Source organism: Schistocerca cancellata, chromosome 3 (assembly GCF_023864275.1).
Source record: "Schistocerca cancellata isolate TAMUIC-IGC-003103 chromosome 3, iqSchCanc2.1, whole genome shotgun sequence".
Lineage (NCBI taxonomy): Eukaryota > Metazoa > Arthropoda > Insecta > Orthoptera > Acrididae > Schistocerca > Schistocerca cancellata.
The window spans coordinates 207,836,538-207,857,944 of record NC_064628.1 but is presented as its reverse complement, the minus strand read 5'-3'; the positions used below and the strand labels follow the sequence as shown (position 1 = coordinate 207,857,944).

At 45.9% G+C, this 21,407-nt stretch overlaps 1 protein-coding gene across 1 annotated transcript in view; it reads right to left on the bottom strand.

Moving 5' to 3' along the window:
• The window catches only part of LOC126176226 (spondin-1-like), a 499,217-nt gene that overhangs the window by 461,940 nt on the left and 15,870 nt on the right, over positions 1-21,407 (bottom strand). Inside the window, exon 2 of the mRNA XM_049923370.1 lies at positions 10,374-10,564. Within this exon, the coding sequence (XP_049779327.1) occupies positions 10,374-10,564 (191 nt within the window). The remainder of the gene's footprint in view (positions 1-10,373; positions 10,565-21,407) is intronic.

The following is a 21,407-nucleotide window of genomic DNA, read 5'->3' as shown; positions in this document are numbered from 1 at the left end:
GAACGTTGAGGAGTGGCTCGCTTTTACTACGTTCTGACGCAGCCGTCAGCTAAGAAGTAATATGGTATCACTTTTAATTTATATAGTGTAGATAGCATTTTATTTGCTTTCTTACTTGTCTATTGTTTCCCGTTTCATAGGCCTATTGAAAATGAGTTAAATGTTGAAAACGGTTTAGTCAATAAATAATATTTAAGTGAGCATTGACTGATAATCTTTGTAATAAAATTTAGTGAGCTCACAGACACAGATGCTCCGAGCGCGGCGGCGCAGTGGTTGGTACACTAGACTCGCATTCGGGAGACTATTTAGAGTTAGGTTTCCCGAGATTTCCATGAATTGCTCAAGGCGCATACAAGGGCTGCACTCCGTCTCCAATGAGACGAAGGGACATTTTTTTTAAATTTTTTTATTTGGCTTTTGAGTGTGTACTCAATTTAGCCATCGGCAACACATAGTGACAATGTACACATAATTGAATAAACTCATACAGAAATGCATATTTACAAGAATAAAAAGCTAAACTGTTACAGGTTTGTACATAATGTTTTAAAAATTTAATTGAATTGGATTGGAAAATAATTAAAAGAGCCTTGGCTTACAATTCACACCAATTCTGAAATATCTTCATCAGAAAGACATATTTATAATTTACGTACACCATTAATACCTACAGATTGTGACCAGTACTCTTGATGAAGTTAACTATCACTTTATATAGACGAACATCTTTAGTACACAAAAGAGAAGAAGCTGATTGAGGAAGATGGTAGCCCATACTCAGTAATATCTTCAGAAAGACCAACCGTTCACGGTCAAATTTGGGGCACATAAATATGATGTGGTTGACATCAGCTTCCGACTCAGGATCACACTCACATGCTGGTGAACTGTTAACGTTGATCCGATGTAGATGTTGTGGGAAAGAGGCATGATTGAAGCGGAGTCTTATGATGGTAGAAATCGTGGATCGGTCCAGATGTGTCCTCACGAACCACGGCTATGAAGGAATCCGAGGTTGTAGCACTGCGTAATAACCGCATTTTGTCTGTTGAGAAACGTTCCACATTTCCTGCCATTGTTGTCTTGCGTGATTCTTGACTTCACGTAAGTAGTCTGTATAAGGAAGCTGCAGATCCAGTACGGTGCCTGACGTTGCCGCTTGTTTGGCTAATGCATCGACTTCATCATTATAGACGATACCAGAGTGGGAAGGTACCCACAAGAAATGGATCGTCCGGCCCGTGCGTGTGCTGCGAACATATTCAGATATCACATCCAAGATATAGCTGTTCGTTGTATTGTTCCATCGACTGTACTGAATGTTTTTAAGAACGCTTTGCGAGTCAGATACTATCAATATCTTGGGGAAGTAAGTGCTAGAGACAAATTTAAGTGCTTCCAATACTGCTACTGTCTCCACCGTAAAAATAGAAGTGCTCGTAGGCAGTTTGATGGTTTTGCGGATCTGGATCTGAGGGCAGAAAAAAGCGCATCCTGTACACTCTTCTTGCGGAATTTTGGAGCCATAGGTACACTCCTGGAAATTGAAATAAGAACACCGTGAATTCATTGTCCCAGGAAGAGGAAACTTTATTGACACATTCCTGGGGTCAGATACATCACATGATCACACTGACAGAACCACAGGCACATAGACACAGGCAACAGAGCATGCACAATGTCGGCACTAGTACAGTGTATATCCACCTTTCGCAGCAATGCAGGCTTCTATTCTCCCATGGAGACGATCGTAGAGATGCTGGATGTAGTCCTGTGGAACGGCTTGCCATGCCATTTCCACCTGGCGCCTCAGTTGGACCAGCGTTCGTGCTGGACGTGCAGACCGCGTGAGACGACGCTTCATCCAGTCCCAAACATGCTCAATGGGGGACAGATCCGGAGATCTTGCTGGCCAGGGTAGTTGACTTACACCTTCTAGAGCACGTTGGGTGGCACGGGATACATGCGGACGTGCATTGTCCTGTTGGAACAGCAAGTTCCCTTGCTGGTCTAGGAATGGTAGAACGATGGGTTCGATGACGGTTTGGATGTACCGTGCACTATTCAGTGTCCCCTCGACGATCACCAGTGGTGTACGGCCAGTGTAGGAGATCGCTCCCCACACCATGATGCCGGGTGTTGGCCCTGTGTGCCTCGGTCGTATGCAGTCCTGATTGTGGCGCTCACCTGCACGGCGCCAAACACGCATACGACCATCATTGGCACCAAGGCAGAAGCGACTCTCATCGCTGAAGACGACACGTCTCCATTCGCCCCTCCATTCACGCCTGTCGCGACACCACTGGAGGCGGGCTGCACGATGTTGGGGCGTGAGCGGAAACGGCCTAACGGTGTGCGGGGCCGTAGCCCAGCTTCATGGAGACGGTTGCGAATGGTCCTCGCCGATACCCCAGGAGCAACAGTGTCCCTAATTTGCTGGGAAGTGGCTGTGCGGTCCCCTACGGCACTGCGTAGGATCTTACGGTCTTGGCGTGCATCCGTGCGTCGCTGCGGTCCGGTCCCAGGTCGACGGGCACGTGCACCTTCCGCCGACCACTGGCGACAACATCGATGTACTGTGGAGACCTGAGCAATTCGGCGGTACGTACACCCGGCCTCCCGCATGCCCACTATACGCCCTCGCTCTAAGTCCGTCAACTGCACATACGGTTCACGTCCACGCTGTCGCGGCATGCTACCAGTGTTAAAGACTGCGATTGGAGCTTCGTATGCCACGGCAAACTGGCTGACACTGACGGCGGCGGTGCACAAATGCTGCGCAGCTAGCGCCATTCGACGGCCAACACCGCGGTTCCTGGTGTGTCCGCTGTGCCGTGCGTGTGATCATTGCTTGTACAGCCCTCTCGCAGTGTCCGGAGCAAGTATGGTGGGTCTGACACACCGGTGTCAATGTGTTCTTTTTTACATTTCCAGGAGTGTATATACACAGAGAAAACCCGGCCATTGTGCTTGAACGAGACGATTGAAGCCAACGTTGACATTATTACTGTCCAGCCAGGTCGTACTTAAATAGTGGACTGGGATCTGGGAGCAGAGCGTTTGAAGATCATATTCAAAAACAGGTAGTTGCGCTGAACGTCGTATAGAATGTATGACAGGTGACCAAGTGTCAAAGCTGGCACAAACGGCTGGCACTTTATTCCTTCTGTGGGATGCAATCCACAGTCGATAAATGCAGTCTCTGCTTTGATAGACGGAACTGTCCATAATGGCCATGCCTTGAATGTAGAATTTGTCCGATAACATTTGGCGCCTAATGCTCGAGGGCATCTCCCCTGCTTCTATTAAAAGGGCGTTGGTGGGCATCGATCGCATGGCTCCAAGACAGGTACGAATGGCTCCATATTGAAGAGTATCTAATTTGGAGAGATGAATCTTTGACGCAGTGTGGTAGAATTGACAGCCATAGTCTAATCGAGATCGAATTATCCCACGGTACATGGTGACTAAAACACTCTGGTGCGCTCCCCACCAGACACGAGTGAGTGATCTGATTACATTTAAACCTTCTTCACACTTGGTAACGGTGGATCGGATGTGAGGCGCCCAGCTTAACCGAGAGTAAAAAATCATCCCCAGAAATCGAACGTGAGATTGAACCGCAACCTTCTTTCTTCCTGTAGATATACCGAATGTTCTGTGAATATCGATGTCTATTTGTAGCCGTTGCCGAGAATCACTACCTTGAGAGAATTAACGCCTCTTTTCGATTATCGGTTGGCGAAGAAAGGCGGTAGGTACACATGGTCCAGCGGAGAATGGATAATGCAGATATAAGGCCGCTGAGACGGATGGGTGCATTTTGACAGTTGAGCGTCACTTGGTTAACTGAAATGGAAGTGGCGGACTCAAGGCAGGTGACTACTAACGCGTAGAAATTTTTCCGGACGACCACTTCCTCTCATAGTGGTTGAAACTGCACTTGATTTAATAAAGGTCAGAAATGCACCCATCTGTTTGCGTCAGTAAGGCCAAGTCGTTGTTACTTTTGTAGCTGTTTCCACAAAGACGTCTGAAAGTTAAAGCTATTTTTACTGATCCAAGGTCTTTCAATCTAAATTAAAGATCATACTATAAATACACATACAGGGTAGTCTGGAGCATTGTGAGAAGCCTCTAAGAGTATCGCAGGGTAGATTGTGCTGAAAAATAGTAGTTAAGAAAAAACATTCGATATGTTGTGCCGTTTCCGAGTTAATTAGCACTGAAATTAGCCTATCAGGCCGTTGAGCGCACAAATTCAACCGGCCTACCAGATACAATTAGTGTCAGTTATTTCCATAGCGTAGATGATAGCGCACAAGAATTCTTAGCCTTTGGCTCGTGTTCGATCCTTACTTCCATCCCATGTCCAATTTTTGTATCGCTCTCTCTTGTTCGGTTTTAGGAAACCAAACGAAGATCACGTTTGGTGACAGTCTCTGGCGGGCCGCTTGAATCTGCGCGCTTAACGGCCTGGTTGGCTAACTTCAATACCGATTAACTTGGAAAATGCGCAACGAATTGAATTTTTTTCTTAACGATTATTTTAGATATAATGATATACTTTTTAACGACATCTGAAAGCGCTTGAAACGACGTGTACAGTCATGTAACGCATGTTGACGCTGAAGTTGAAGCTCTCTGCAAAAGAACCCGAGAAATGTACTCGAACTGGAAAGCAATGTGGCCAGAGTCAGCTATTGCTCTGTAAACACATGCGAGGCTCCGCCGTTATATGCAGCAAGACAGGCCTCTGCTACTAAGATAAAACGACGTTATCTGTACGACTCAGAGACAGAGTCAGCTATGATTTTTGTATGTGGGACTACGGTGTATGCTAGCTTCTAGCACATCATGTTCCGCTTAGAAAAACTATTTCAAATGTGTGTTCGTTCTCAGGTTTTTATGGAAACAACTACAGTTTCGTCAACCAGTTTCCCGTCTTAACCCTCCCAGTTGCTGCCTACTTGTCAAAGCCGAAACAGGATCCTACAGTCTGCAACACGTGAGATTTAAACAATGTATTAAACGATTTTAACTTGATGATGGACCCACTAGGTCGGAAATATTTCTTACCATTTAATAAAATACGAAGCTTTTTGTGACTGAAGGCATCGTCATTCATACTTTCTGTGTAGTGAATACCGTTTCCTCCACAACGGCAAAATGTGCGTAGAACTAGATCTTCAAAATTACTTGGATCCATAATTCTATCCGTCATCTATGTTTTATTGTGCTGGGTAAGGTATCAATGGTTATGAATGTTAAATGACTTGCTTATTTAGTTACATGTTCCACAGATAATGTGAACGACTATTTATGAAAAAATTGTGGAACGTGTCATTTTACAGGATATGTATACATGACAGGTTTCAGTGGCCATTTTTAAGTTCGTAAATGGCACAGTAGCCAAAATTTAACATTAATGAACATACAATCCTGGAAATTGAAATAAGAACACCGTGAATTCATTGTCCCAGGAAGGGGAAACTTTATTGACACATTCCTGGGATCAGATACATCACATGATCACACTGACAGAACCACAGGCACATAGACACAGGCAACAGAGCATGCACAATGTCGGCACTAGTACAGTGTATATCCACCTTTCGCAGCAATGCAGGCTTCTATTCTCCCATGGAGACGATCGTAGAGATGCTGGATGTAGTCCTGTGGAACGGCTTGCCATGCCATTTCCACCTGGCGCCTCAGTTGGACCAGCGTTCGTGCTGGACGTGCAGACCGCGTGAGACGACGCTTCATCCAGTCCCAAACATGCTCAATGGGGGACAGATCCGGAGATCTTGCTGGCCAGGGTAGTTGACTTACACCTTCTAGAGCACGTTGGGTGGCACGGGATACATGCGGACGTGCATTGTCCTGTTGGAACAGCAAGTTCCCTTGCCGGTCTAGGAATGGTAGAACGATGGGTTCGATGACGGTTTGGATGTACCGTGCACTATTCAGTGTCCCCTCGACGATCACCAGTGGTGTACGGCCAGTGTAGGAGATCGCTCCCCACACCATGATGCCGGGTGTTGGCACTGTGTGCCTCGGTCGTATGCAGTCCTGATTGTGGCGCTCACCTGCACGGCGCCAAACACGCATACGACCATCATTGGCACCAAGGCAGAAGCGACTCTAATCGCTGAAGACGACACGTCTCCATTCGTCCCTCCATTCACGCCTGTCGCGACACCACTGGAGGCGGACTGCACGATGTTGGGGCGTGAGCGGAAGACGGCCTAACAGTGTGCGGGACCGTAGCCCAGCTTCATGGAGACGGTTGCGAATGGTCCTCGCCGATACCCCAGGAGCAACAGTGTCCCTAATTTGCTGGGAAGTGGCGGTGCGGTCCCCTACGGCACTGCGTAGGATCCTACGGTCTTGGCGTGCATCCGTGCGTCGCTGCGGTCCGGTCCCAGGTCGACGGGCACGTGCACCTTCCGCCGACCACTGGCGACAACATCGATGTACTGTGGAGACCTCACGCCCCACGTGTTGAGCAATTCGGCGGTACGTCCACCCGGCCTCCCGCATGCCCACTATACGCCCTCGCTCAAAGTCCGTCAACTGCACATACGGTTCACGTCCACGCTGTCGCGGCATGCTACCAGTGTTAAAGACTGCGATGGTGCTCTGTATGCCACGGCAAACTGGCAGACACTGACGGCGGCGGTGCACAAATGCTGCGCAGCTAGCGCCATTCGACGGCCACCACCGCGGTTCCTGGTGTGTTCGCTGTGCCGTGCGTGTGATCATTGCTTGTACAGCCCTCTCGCAGTGTCCAGAGCAAGTATGGTGGGTCTGACACACCGGTGTCAATGTGTTCTTTTTTCCATTTCCAGGAGTGTATTATTTTGCAGTTTTACTCGTGAAACTAAACTTAAAATCAGTTTTTTTACAAGCTACCAAATTTAAAATAAGTATTTGCCTATAGAGCGGAAGGATTTATACAGAAGAAATTATTTTAGATGAGATTTAACGGTTGTTTCACTATCTGTGAGACATTTTATATTATTGGGAAAATATCAAAAATTTTTGTTGATGCATGTTGTACTCCTTTCAGAGCCACTGACAGTTTTAATGATGATTAACAAATGTCATTTAAGTACAGGGTGACAGTTACAGAACTATATGGAAAAAACGTAGATTCATCAGGTTATCCTCCATTCAGAGGCTGTTGTTCGCAGCGACCGTTATTTTGATTTGTAAATAATAGATTTCAGGTATCAGTCGTCCTTTGGAATATTTATTGGCAGATCTAGATTTCAGCTAGCAACTAGCCATTCTCAATGCACTATCCTTTTTTGATCAATGCATGTAATGCCTGTTGGTCTGGCTTTGTACACAGTTCATGGAATAAAAAGGATAGTGCATTGAGAATGGTTAGTTGCTAGCCGAAATCTAGATCTGCCAATAAATATTCCAAAGGACGACTGATAGGTGAAATCTATTATTTACAAAACGTAAATTAGTTACAAACTATGGCGTGCACACACTTTATTCAACATGTAAACTTCACTGCAGATATTTAGATTTAGGTTATGACATAATTGATGTGCCTGCTATAATTGGGGTTGATGTGACACAGACGAATAAGGAAATACGGCATGACCCGCTGAAGTGTCGTAACATCGATACTGTTGATGACCACCTGAGTGGCTGTTTTTAGCTCAGCAATGGTTTTGGGGTTATTGCTGTACACCTTGTCTTTAATATAGCCCCGCAAAAAGGAGTCACATGCGTTCAGATCTGGAGAATATGGAGGCCAATCGAGCCCATGCCAGTGGCCTCTGGGTACCCCACAGCCAGAATGCGGTCCCCAAAGTGCTCCTCCAGTACATCTCTCTCCTACTTCGATGGGGTCGAGCTCCGTCATGTGTGAAGCACATATTATCGAAATCAGAGTCACTATGGATGATGGGGGTGAAATCATCTTCCCAAACCTTTACGTACCGTTCAGAAGTCACCGACCCATCAAGGAATATCGCACCGATTATTTTGTGACTGGATATTGCACACCACACAGTCACCTGTTGCGGGTCAAGAGACTTCTCGATAGCGATATGCGGATTCTCAGTCCCCCAAATGAGCCAATTTTGCTTACTGATGAATCCATCGAAATGAATGTGAGCTTCATCGTTTAACCGAGCTAAACACATCACATCAATTCCCATCATGTCCCCGGCCAACTGTGCAGTTTGGACGTCCTAACCGTTCAAAAGTTATAACGATATTATTTCATATAATTCAATAACTGTCACCATGTATGGACATAACTATTCTTCTCAAATTATGAGGGTTCATTTTGAATAATTTCATAACTTGTGTAAGTGCAGTTGAAGTTGAATGGGTACCTGCAAAATTATAGAATGAACACCACGTATTATTTTAATGCTCGCAGTTGTACAACCATATTTTTTTAAGTGATGAGTTACCGCAGGAAATTCTTCCTAATCAATTATACGAAGGTAAAAATTAGCCGAATTCGCCTGAGCAGCTCAGTAACATGTTTCTTCCAGTACAAGTTTTTGTTAACATGTACAACAAATATTTGGAACATTCTACACTATTTACTGAATCCTGTTCATGTGCTATAGCAATTGTTAGTATGACTATTTGTTGCACAGAACAGACTATAATGTGTTTCCTCAAAACAGAGCTCATTTGTAATGAATGAAGTTGTTAATAATTCTTTTAAGAATAACGTTAACAATTTCTTCTGTTGCATTCTCTGTAATAGGATTTATTATATCACAAGTATAATCTGCAAAACGATGAATGTTAAGTGAAATGTCATTCTCATGTATAATGAGGTTTTGGACAGATTAAATAAAAGGTTGCGAACGCTAGGTGTTTTCTTTGATTTAACGAAGGCTTTTGACTGTGTTGACCACAAAGTATTACTGCAGAAGTTAGACCATTATGGAGTAAGGGGAGTAGCTTACAATTGGTTCGCCTGTTACTTTAAGAACAGAATGCAGAAGGTAATTTTCCGCAATACTGAGAGTGGTACTGATGTTCAGTCCCATTGGGGCACTGTTAAGTGGGGCGTTCCCCAAGGGTCGGTGCTGGGGCCACTGCTGTTTGTTATTTATATAAATGATATGCCTTCTAGTATTACAGGTCATTCCAAAATATTTCTGTTTGCTGATGACACCAGCTTGGTAGTGAAGGATCTTGTGTGTAATATTGAAACAGTATCAAATAATGTAGTTCATGAAATAAGTTCGTGGCTTGTGGAAAATAATTTGATGCTAAATCACAGTAAGACTCAGTTTTTACAGTTTCTAACTCACAATTCAACAAGAACCAATATTTTGATCAGACAGAATGGGTATATTATAGGCGAGACAGAACAGTTCAAGTTCTTAGGCGTTCGGATAGATAGTAAGCTGTTGTAGAAAGCCCATGTTCAGGATCTTGTTCAGAAACGAAATGCTGCTCTATTTACCATTAGAACAGTATCTGAAATAAGTGACAGTTCAACACGAAAAGTAGTCTACTTCGCATATTTTCATACGCTTATGTCGTATGGTATTATTTTTTGGGGTAATTCTTCTCATTCAAAAAGGGTATTTTTGTCTCAAAAACGGGCTGTTCGAGCTATATGTGGTGTTAAGTTCGAGAACCTCTTGTCGACCCCTATTCAATAGTCTGGGAATTCTGACATTGCCCTCACAGTATATATTTTCTTTAATGTCGTTTGTTGTTACCAATATTAGCTTATTCCCAAGAGTTAGCAGCTTTCACTCAGTTAATACTAGGCAGAGATCAAATCTGTATGTGGAATGCTCTTCCTTAACTCTTGTGCAGAAAGGAGTGCAGTATTCTGCTGCATCCATTTTCAATAAGCTACCACAAGAACTCAAAAATCTTAGCCCAAACACTTTTAAGTCTAAGCTGAAGAGTTTCCTCATGGCTCACTCCTTCTATTATGTCGAGGAGCTCCTGGAAGAGCTGAAAAATTAAGCAAATTCAAGTGTTATATTGTTGATTTTCTTCATTTAAACTTACGATTTGTCGCCTGTATATGTTTCTTGTATTTCATTTTTTCTGTTTCTACTATCGTGGTATAATTTCATGTATTGACTCGTTCCATGACCATGGAGACTTCTCCTTAATTTGGTCCCACGGAACAATAAATAAATAAATAAAAATGTATAATGAATAGGAGTGGAGCCAAAATTGAACCCCGTGGGACTTCCTTTGCGATTTCTCCCCTATCACAAAAATTTCTCTCGTTCCTTCCAAGGTTCCCGTATCTTTGGTGTGTTGGTTATACCAATTTGTTTATTTAGTTTTTGAAGTTGGCTGTAAGGAAATAAAAAATATTAAAAATGAGTGCAATGTGGAAGTACCTAGGTATCTCTCGCCGGGCACGTAGCTGTCGGGGTTGCCGCTGACGGTGATCTTGAAGCGGTCGTCGACGAGCTGGGTGCGCGGCGTGGTGCTGCCGTCGGGGGTGCGCCGGCAGTCTATCCCGCCGCTTCCGGCCGCCGGAGGCACCAGCAAGGCCGCCGCCAGCCACCACAGCGGCAGCGCCCGCAGCCTGCGGCAGGCACACACGCATCCACTGCGGGTTTTCTCAACATACCACCTCCTGGCTACAAACCGACGCCTCATGCGTTTCACTGCCTTGTGTTACCGGTACATTTTTAAATCTAAGTGTAGTATGTCCAAAAATGTGCTCTCTCTGTGGTAGCCAGTGATAGCGAAACAATGTGAAATTTTACAATTCTTACACAGCAGTGTTGAGTAATGTTTTATCAAGCGATTCCATAGGTTGTATACACTGATTAGCAAAAACGTTATGACCGCTGACTGTCGCGAGACTGAATATCAGCCGGTGGCACTGCGCATATGTGACGCGTTAATGAACGCATATAAGCAGAGACGATTGGATTGGATTGATTTGGGGGGGGGGGGGGGAAGACCAGACTGTGAGGTCATAGGTCTCATCGGATTAGGGAAGGATTCGGAAGGAAGTCGTCCGTGCCCTTTCAGAGGAACACCCCGGCATCTGCTTGGGGCGATTTAGCAAAATCACGGAAAATCTAAATCGGGATGGCCGGACGCGGGATTGATCCGTCGTCCTCCCGAATGCGAGTCCAGTGTGTTAACCATTGCGCCACCTCGTTTGGTGGATGGTTGGGTTGGGTTGTTTGGGGGAAGAGACCAAACTACGAGTTCATCGGTCTCATCGGATTGGGGAAGGACGGGGAAGGAAGTTGGCCGTGGCCTTTCAAAGGAACCATCCAGGCATTTCCATGGAGCGATTTAGGGAAATCACGGAAAACCTAAATCAGGATGGGTGGACCCGGGATTGAAGCGTCGGTTGGTGGAGACGATTGGGAAATCATTCTAATGAAGTTACAGTTCGCACATGGGGAGATTCACTGACAAGGAACAGAGACCACACAGATACGCCTGGGGGGTATATGATTCCTTCAATGCAGATGCATACCATCGTTCTTGCGGAAATACAGTGAGCTGAGAGCAATAGGAAAAATGAACGGAGCCTTCATCGGTGGTGAGCAGCACTTGGGAATTTGGGTCGGACTAGAAGTGTGTTCCGGTGGCTGAGACGGTTAACGCAACATTTCTAGGGAAGTGGAGCATCCTGGTTCGAGTCCCGGTCCAGTACAAATTTTCAGGTGCAGCTGTCGAATTATTTCAACGCCGAAAACAGCTACGTCATAAATATTTCCCTTTAGTTAAAGGTAAGGTTGTGATGGTTCGGCACCTGGGAAAGAGCATCATGGAGCAGCGACGCTAGTTGGATGGTGGGTGCTACTGCCTTGGGCAACTAAGGAAAGAAGTTGTGGGTTGGTGAAACCATGAGTGCGCGACAACTTGTTGGAGGCTCACGATTTTTCAAGGAATGTAAAGGTCAGTGTAGGATAGGTGGCGATGTGCCATAGATTTGATGATAGATGACAGTGCTTGTCCAGGCATAAATCTTTCGGGCCACCCTGTCAGCGCACATTGCTAAACATGAGGTTCTGTATTAGAAAAACTACTGGTTCCCATTTTGACCCAACGAATAAGTCAGCTACAACTGCAGTGAAAAATGAAATGACCGTATGGTATTGTTGGCTGGGAGGTCCCATTCGGGTTCGGCCGCCAAGTGCAAGCCTTGTTTCAGTCGGCGCCGCATTGGGCGACTTGCGGCCGATGATGAGGATAAATTGATGATGAGGACAACACAACGCCCAGTCCCCAAGCGGAGAAAATCTCCAACCCGACTGGCAATCGGACCCAGGTCCAGTGCATGGGGGGGGGGGGGGGGGCAGTGAACATGACATGGCATGATCGAGGCTGGACCTGTCGATCAATCTAAAGGTGTTGCCTGGTCGAATGAATCAAGCTGGTCAATGGTCATATGAGTCTGAATAGGTCGTCATCCACCTGCCCGAAAAGTGCACCGTGCCACAGATGTAGGCTGATTTACATCCACATCTGCATCCACACTCTGCAAATCACTGTCAAGTACATGGTAGAGGCTACTTCATGTTAATGTAATCTTGTCCTCAGAATCCTTTGGGGGTTGATACGTAGAGAGTTGTGTTATTTTCCTAAATTCGTCATTTAAGGCTAGTTCGAGAAGTTTCTTAAGTAGGTTTTCAGGGATAAAGACAGAAAGCAATTACAGATATTGGTTGCAAATGGAAATTGATTTAAGTCAATGGGGAAAGTTGAAAATTTGTGCCTGACTGAGATTCGAACGCGGGTCTCCTGCTTACTAGGCAGATGCTCTGACTATTAAGCCATCCAGACACAGTGGTCATGCAGCTGCACGAACTACGCTAGCACGCCTCCCGTTACACCCAAATTCTCAACTTATTCGCACACTACTAGTGTAGCGCCCCTTGTCCACGATCCTCATTACTCGCGGCATTTCGCCGTTTCCCACAAGAGTTCGAGCCTGGTGTGCATCTGGACTGAAGGGATCATTGGCCGTCCTCGCCTTCATTATATATATATATATATATATATATATATATATATATATATGTGTGTGTGTGTGGTGAACATATTATCAACCCAACAGACCACCGAATCCTCTGCATATATGTGGTGTCTTATTTTCAGACATGTCCGAAAGAACAGACGCTTTATATATAATTTCTCGGGATAGTTTGCGTCTATCTTCAAGTGTTTGCCAGTTCAGTTTCTTCAGTGTCTGTGAATCTGTGTGTCTCTTGCCCATGGATAAATCAAACTCTGACCACTCTTGCTGCCCTTCACTGTGCGTGTAATATCCAGTGTTCGTCCTTCATCCTACATAGAGTGGGTTCCACACACTTCAGTAATATTTTAGAATGAGTCAAACGAGCGATTTGTAAGCGTTCTCCTTTGTAGAATGATGACATTTCCCTAATGTTTTACCGATCAACTAGTGTCTGCCACCTGTTTTACCTTCAACTTAGCCTATGCGATCTTTCCATTTCATATCAACACAAAGTGTTTCATCGAGCTTGTTGTACGAGTGGACCGATTAAAGTTGACTATCACTGATATTATAGCTAGAAGATATTTTTTCTTTCATTTTTTTTGTTTTTTAGAGGGCACAGTTTTACGTTTCTTGAAATTCAAAGTAAGTTGTCAATGTTTGCACCACTTTGAAATCTTATCACTATCTGACTGAATGAGGGCAATATTATGCTATCGTTGACATTCACCTTGGCTTCCATGACACCTGTGGTAGCAATCGAAAGCTGCGGCCTGTGTGAACATTATTGTTGGCTGTGTGCATCCTTTGGTGCTTGATCCCTAATCAGAAGGCGACGACATCTTCCTGCAGAGCAACTGTCCGTGTCACAAGGCCATAAAGGTGCTACAGTGGTTTTTCTTAAAAACATGATAGTGGGCTCATGTTGGTGTCTTAGCTGCCAAATTCACCTGCTCTGAACTCGTTGGTCTTTTGTATTTACAGGTCCTGAGCGCTATGAATTTCTTGAAGGACATTTTCCAGTGTAGACTGCTGTTTAATTTTGAAATAAACGGTTTGTTTCATAACACACACTGTTTTATGCTGACACAGTGACAGAAACCGTTTTTCCTTGTCTCATATGAATGGTGGTCTAGCGGGTGGCCCATTACAGCGCTGGACGTACCGGACTCTGTCTCGCTTAGGGTCCACTCAGCTTGCCATCAATTGAGTACTCGAGGTCTCTGCCGGGGGTAAAAGGCGGGCTGGGTGATGGTCCACCACCCTCCTCTTCCTAGTACTGCGGTGAAGGCTGTACCGTGTGGCCAATAGGCTGGTGAGGGGCTGGCGCCACAGACTTTACTATACTTCTGTATATACTTTACGTCTGATAGAGTTGTGATCGTACCTGCTATGGTTGTGCGAAACTTTTACTAGGGATGCCATCACATGTTGCTTCCTCCACACAGATGAGGGGAATATATCATCCAACATGCCTTACATACATATTCCTTCTACGTAATGAAGAAGATTGAAGTAGCTTGGACATGATGGACTTCTTATTAAAGTGTGTAAAGAGTTTAAATAGCTGGGTAGTATCCTGTGAAGCGACGGGAGATGTGACAGAGATATCCAACAACGAATCAGGCAGGGAAGGGCAGCCATCCAAAAATTAAATTCTGTACATTGATCTTCAAAAATGTGTTTAAAAGTTAAAATGTATTTATACAAATCCACCGTGCAACCAGTAATAAGCAATAGTAGTGAGTGCTGGAAACTCACAGAAATAAAAAGGGACCAAGAGCTTTAGAAATGGACCACTTACGAAGAGCATGTACAGTTTCCCGATTTGACCACGCAAGGAATGAGGAAATAGTAGGAAGGACGCAGATTCCTTATAGTACTACGGATAGAATAGAAGAACGACAACATCTCATAAGAACTCATGAAGATACATGGTGCAAGAGAGTACTTTCATGGCAATCTCCTGAAGGAAAGAGATGAGGAAAAACACTGAAAATGTGCCTAAATATCATCCCAGAAACGATGGAGAGAAGAGGAATAGAAGAATATGAAAAAGAATGCTGACAGATGTGAGGTGACAGTTGTAGGCGCCCTAAATGAACTAACCGTTAAATTACGAAATAGTGTGTTTATTTCAAAATAAAACAACAACCCACGCAGGAAGACGACTTCGTTCAAGACATGAACCCGTTGGAACGATGGAACACATCTGGAACCATATTTGTGGTGTAGCATAAGTGATGTGTTACCAAAAGTCGACGAATGATGGTCGCGACGTTTGAAAGTATTTGTTTTATTATTTAAGCAATTTAGAATCACATACTGTTCGGAAGTCTGTATTTTATTTGCGCATTTTACGGATGTGGACGGACGCAGCGTGTCTGCAAGGTAGGATCACGACAGCAGCTTTACCACGCTTCGCGGTGCCTGCTGTTTTGCCGGTTTATTATATGGTGCAGTGTACTCATGGACTGTGCGGCTGGTCCCGGCGGAGGTTCGAATCCTCCCTCGGGCATGGGTGTGTGTGTTTGTCGCTCGGATAATTTAGGTTAAGTAGTGTGTAAGCTTAGGGGCTGATGACCTTAGCAAAAATGGTTCAAAGTTCAAATGGCTCTGAGCACTATGGGACTTAACATCTATGGTCATCAGTCCCCTAGAACTCAGAACTACTTAAACCTAACTAACCTAAGGACATCACACAACACCCAGTCATCACGAGGCAGAGAAAATCCTTGACCGCGCCGGGAATCGAACCCGGGAACCTGGGCGTGGGAAGCGAGAACGCTACCGCACGACCACGAGCTGCGGACCAAAAATGGTTCAAATGGCTCTGAGCGCTATGGGACTTAACATCTGAGGTCATCAGTCCCCTGGAACTTAGAACTACTTAAACCTAACCAACCTAAGGACATCACACACAACCATGCCCGAGGCAGGATTCGAACCTGCGACCGTAGCAGTCGCGCGGTTCCGGACTGAAGCGCATAGAACCGCTCGGCCACCGCGGCCGGCGATGACCTTAGCAGTTAAGTCCCTTAAGATTTCACACACATTTGATTTATGGTGCAGTGTTCTGGGTTGGAGATAACCTGCGCACCATGGAACAGGAGTATCCTGACAATGAGCGTGACGGAACAATCGAGTTTAATTCGGCCGATTTGCACTCAGCGGAACTGACTGGACATCTTACAGCATCAGTGCCAGATAGAGGACTGTTTACACACTTTTTTAACGAAGTGATTCCCTGTTGTAAGGAAAAGATGATTATATACACTCCTGGAAATGGAAAAAAGAACACATTGACACCGGTGTGTCAGACCCACCATACTTGCTCCGGACACTGCGAGAGGGCTGTACAAGCAATGATCACACGCACGGCACAGCGGACACACCAGGAACCGCGGTGTTGGCCGTCGAATGGCGCTAGCTGCGCAGCATATGTGCACCGCCGCCGTCAGTGTCAGCCAGTTTGCCGTGGCATACGGAGCTCCATCGCAGTCTTTAACACTGGTAGCATGCCGCGACAGCGTGGACGTGAATCGTATGTGCAGTTGACGGACTTTGAGCGAGGGCGTATAGTGGACATGCGGGAGGCCGGGTGGACGTACCGCCGAATTGCTCAACACGTGGGGCGTGAGGTCTCCACAGTACATCGATGTTGTCGCCAGTGGTCGGCGGAAGGTGCACGTGCCCGTCGACCTGGGACTGGACCGCAGCGACGCACGGATGCACGCCAAGACCGTAGGATCCTACGCAGTGCCGTAGGGGACCGCACCGCCACTTCCCAGCAAATTAGGGACACTGTTGCTCCTGGGGTATCGGCGAGGACCATTCGCAACCGTCTCCATGAAGCTGGGCTACGGTCCTGCACACCGTTAGGCCGTCTTCCGCTCACGCCCCAACATCGTGCAGGCCGCCTCCAGTGGTGTCGCGACAGGCGTGAATGGAGGGACGAATGGAGACGTGTCGTCTTCAGCGATGAGAGTCGCTTCTGCCTTGGTGCCAATGATGGTCGTATGCGTGTTTGGCGCCGTGCAGGTGAGCGCCACAATCAGGACTGCATACGACCGAGGCACACAGGGCCAACACCCGGCATCATGGTGTGGGGAGCGATCTCCTACACTGGCCGTACACCACTGGTGATCGTCGAGGGGACACTGAATAGTGCACGGTACATCCAAACCGTCATCGAACCCATCGTTCTACCATTCCTAGACCGGCAAGGGAACTTGCTGTTCCAACAGGACAATGCACGTCCGCATGTATCCTGTGCCACCCAACGTGCTCTAGAAGGTGTAAGTCAACTACCCTGGCCAGCAAGATCTCCGGATCTGTCCCCCATTGAGCATGTGTGGGACTGGTTGAAGCGTCATCTCACGCGGTCTGCACGTCCAGCACGAACGCTGGTCCAACTGAGGCGCCAGGTGGAAATGGCATGGCAAGCCGTTCCACAGGACTACATCCAGCATCTCTACGATCGTCTCCATGGGAGAATAGCAGCCTGCATTGCTGCGAAAGGTGGATATACACTGTACTAGTACCGACATTGTGCATGCTCTGTTGCCTGTGTCTATGTGCCTGTGGTTCTGTCAGTGTGATCATGTGATGTATCTGACCCCAGGAATGTGTCAATAAAGTTTCCCCTTCCTGGGACAATGAATTCACGGTGGTCTTATTTCAATTTCCAGGAGTGTATGTATGTATACAGAAGTGCTTTTTGCCATTTAATAGAAAGCTGTAATTTGGGAAAACTTTTCAGCTTCCAGGACAAAAACTGCAGGGGAGAAAAGGTCCACATTAAAGAAGAATTACACGGTTTGTCTGAACGCTTAATCAAGACGCAGCAGGTCTGAAATAAAATTAACGGCGATCGTGACCTAAACATACTATCTATCAGAAGTTAAAACGCTTCATGTTCCGCGCCCACGACGCACTTGTCAGTAATTTGTGAGAAATGCGTGACCAGTGTGAAGACATCTGCTGCCACATACTTCCGGAAACCTACCAACGACTTGTCGAATGCATCCCATGCAGGATCGCTGCTGTATTGCGTTCCAGAGGTGGACCAAAATGAATTGACAAGGTGGTCGTAATGTTTCGGCTCAAGCATGTATGAATGCAGCACGTCCACTCAGCCTGCCATTCACTGAGCACACGTGATTTTCCCGCGGGTAAAAGGCGGACGGGCGATTGGCCTGCTACCTTCCTCCTCGTACTGCCGCGGTGTAGATAGGCTGTACTGTGCCTACAGTCGACCAATAGCGCTGTCGTGGGATAGCAGCACAGGCTTTACTTTACTCGGCTGGTCCCGGCGGAGGTTCGAGTCCTCCCTTGGGCATGGGCGTGTGTGTTTGTCATTAGGATAATTTAGGTTAAGTAATGTGTAAGCTTAGGGACTGATGACCTTAGCAGTTAAGTCCCATAAGATTTCACACACATTTGAACATTTTTTACTTTACTTTTCTATGAACTTTACCTCTGAGACAGTTGTGCTCGTATCTGATATGGTTATGCCAAACCCGTCAAGGCGGGAATACGACATTAGCTTTACCACGCTTCGTGGTGCCTGCTGCTTTGGCGATTTATTCCGTGCTGCAGTATCTCAGGTTGAAGAAAACCCGCGCGACACGGAACAGCAGTACCGTCAGTGCCACTCTATACAAATCAGTCATCGTCATGCATCTCACGTAGCAATCACGCGTATAAGGTAGCATAGACTAGGCACAATCATTTTTCCTTCACCCAACGCATGAATATAATAGCACAGTACATGGTAATTATTGGCGCGAAGTATACTCCGCTAAGTACTGTTCAGAATCTGCAAGGACATATGTCATCATCATCTTCTTCTTCCTGAAACGTTTCTGATTTCTTCCAAGCTTCTCATTTCTCCCAGTCTGTCATTCAGCATTTCCTCCCATTACAGTTCGCATCATCCGTCACATGACCTCTCCATTTTGCTCGTGGTCTTCCAGTTAGTCTTCGGTCATACCCTGGATTGATCTGAAGGGTGTTTCGTATTGCTTTATTCCTTATCCCGTCCCATCTCGTCCTCCCAGGATCCCTCACAGAAAGCGCATCCCTGCTGCCAGCGTTCCGCTCAGATCTTTCTTTGTCCAACGTTCTGATCTATAGATCAAAACTGGCAGATAATGAGACTTGTACACTATGTGATCAAAAGTATCGGGACACCTGGCTGAAAATGACTTACAAGTTCCAGGAACCCTCCGTCGGTAATGCTGGAAGGTGTTGGCCCACCTTTAGCCTTGATGACAGCTTCCACTCCCGCAGGCATACGTTCAGTCAGGTGCTGGAAGGTTTCTTGGGGAATGGCAGCCCATTCTTCACAGAGTGAAGTGAGTGCTACACGCAGCAAGCGGCTACACGGGTAGCAGAGTTTGTGTGGCGTGGACTGGGCGGTTTTTTAGGTACAGTACAGGAAGGGCAACAGCCTCAAAGGGTGCGGGGCAAAGTCAGGACGTGCGGGGACGAAGCAGCAATCGGTATTGTAATTGTAAACTGTCGAAGCTGCATTGGTAAAGTACCGGAACTTCAAGCGCTGATAGAAAGCACCGAAGATGTAATCGTTATAGGTACAGAAAGCTGGCTGAAGCCAGAGAAATTCTGCCGAAATTTTTACAAAGGCACAGACGGTGTTTAGAAAGAATAGATTTCATGCAACCGGTGGTGGCGTGTTTGTCGCTGTTAGTAGTAGTTTATCCTGTAGTGAAGTAGAAGTGGATAGTTCCTGTGAATTATTATGGGTGGAGGTTACACTCAACAACCGCGCTAGGTTAATAATTGGCACCTTTTACCGACCTCCCGACTCAGGAGCATTAGTGGCAGAACGACTGAGAGAAAATTTGGAATACATTTCACATAAATTTTCTCAGCATGTTATAGTCTTAGGTGGAGATTTCAATTTACCAGACATAGACTGGGACACTCAGATGTTTAGGACGGGTGGTAGGGACAGAGCATCGAGTGACATTATAGTGAGTGTACTATCCGAAAATTACCTCGACCAATTAAACAGAGAACCGACTCGTGGAGATAACATCTTGGACCTACTGGTAACAAACAGACCCGAACTTTTCGACTCCGTAAGTGCAGAACAGGGAATCGGTGATCATAAGGCCGTTGCAGCAACCCTGAATATGGAAGTAAATACGAATATAAAAAAAGGGAGGAAGGTTTATCTGTTTAGCAAGAGTAATAGAAGGCAGATTTCAGACTACCTAACAGATCAAAACGAAAATTTCTGTTCCGACACTGACAATGTTGAGTGTTTATGGAAAAAGTTGAAGGCAATCGTAAAATGCGTTTTAGACAGGTACGTGCCGAGTAAAACTGTGAGGGACGGGAAAAACCCACCGTGGTTCAACAACAAAGTTAGGAAACTACTGCGAAAGCAAAGAGAGCTTCACTCCAAGTTTAAACGCAGCCAAAACCTCTCAAACAGAAGCTAAACGATGTCAAAGTTAGCGTAATGAGGGCTATGCGTGAAGCGTTCAGTGAATTCGGAAGTAAAATTCTATGTACCGACTTGACAGAAAATGGTCTTACGTTAAATCAGTAAGTGGCTCGAAACAGCATATCCAGACGCTCCGGGATGATGATGGCATTGAAACAGAGGATGACACGCGTAAAGCTGAAATACTAAACACCTTTTTCCAAAGCTGTTTTACAGAGGAAGACCGCACTGCAGTTCCTTCTCTAAATCCTCGCACAAACGAAAAAATGGCTGACATCGAAATAAGTGGCCAAGGAATAGAAAAGCAACTGAAATCACTCAACAGAGGAAAGTCCACTGGACCTGACGGGATACCAATTCGATTCTACACAGAGTACGCAAAAGAAATTGCCTCCCTTCTAACAGCCGTGTACTGCAAGTCTCTAGAGGAACGGAAGGTTCCAAATGATTGGAAAAGAGAACAGGTAGTCCCAGTCTTCAAGAACGGTCGTCGAGCAGATGCGCAAAACTATAGACCTACATCTCTGACATCAATCTGTTGTAGAATTTTAGAACATGTTTTTTGCTCGAGTATCATGTCGTTTTTGGAAACCGAGAATCTACTCTGTAGGAATCAACATGGATCACGGAAACAGCGATCGTGTGAGACCCAACTCGCTCTATTTGTTCATGAGACCCAGAAAATATTAGATACAGGCTCCCAGGTAGATGCCATTTTCCTTGACTTCCGGAAGGCGTTCGATACAGTTCCGCACTGTCGCCTGATAAACAAAGTAAGAGCCTACGGAATATCAGACCAGCTGTGTGGCTGGATTGAAGAGTTTTTAGCATGTTGTTATCAATGGAGAGACGTCTACAGACGTTAAAGTAACCTCTGGCGTGCCACAGTGGAGTGTTATGGGACCATTGCTTTTCACAATATATATAAATGACCTAGTAGATAGTGTCTGAAGTTCCATGCGG